General features: G+C 31.2%; 2 protein-coding genes across 2 annotated transcripts in view; one reads left to right on the top strand and one right to left on the bottom strand.

Moving 5' to 3' along the window:
• Window positions 1–237, top strand: part of LOC119586141 (glycerophosphocholine phosphodiesterase GPCPD1-like) — a gene marked incomplete in the record, with an annotated part of 78,881 nt that overhangs the window by 5,199 nt on the left and 73,445 nt on the right.
• Window positions 1–237, bottom strand: part of LOC119586140 (glycerophosphocholine phosphodiesterase GPCPD1-like) — a gene marked incomplete at its 3' end in the record, with an annotated part of 6,844 nt that overhangs the window by 1,402 nt on the left and 5,205 nt on the right. The window contains 1 exon segment of the mRNA XM_037934831.1: window positions 40–157. Coding sequence (XP_037790759.1) covers window positions 40–157 — 118 coding nt within the window.

Raw genomic sequence — 237 nt, forward strand, 5'->3', positions numbered from 1 at the left:
AAAGTATTATGCTTGTTTGAACTAAACAATGATAAATACCTCCTTCAGGAATCCTTCTAGGTAGCATGTTAGTCTCCCATGATCGCACAACAATAGCACGTTCATGAATACCAGGTCGTGCTTCCAAGATGATGCATACACAGTATCTATACTTTACCTGTTGATTTTATAAATTAATTAATAATTCATAAAAAATTAAATATAGTATATATACTTGAAACATGAATACTTGTGGCT

This window comes from Penaeus monodon, chromosome 21, assembly GCF_015228065.2.
Source record: "Penaeus monodon isolate SGIC_2016 chromosome 21, NSTDA_Pmon_1, whole genome shotgun sequence".
NCBI lineage: Eukaryota > Metazoa > Arthropoda > Malacostraca > Decapoda > Penaeidae > Penaeus > Penaeus monodon.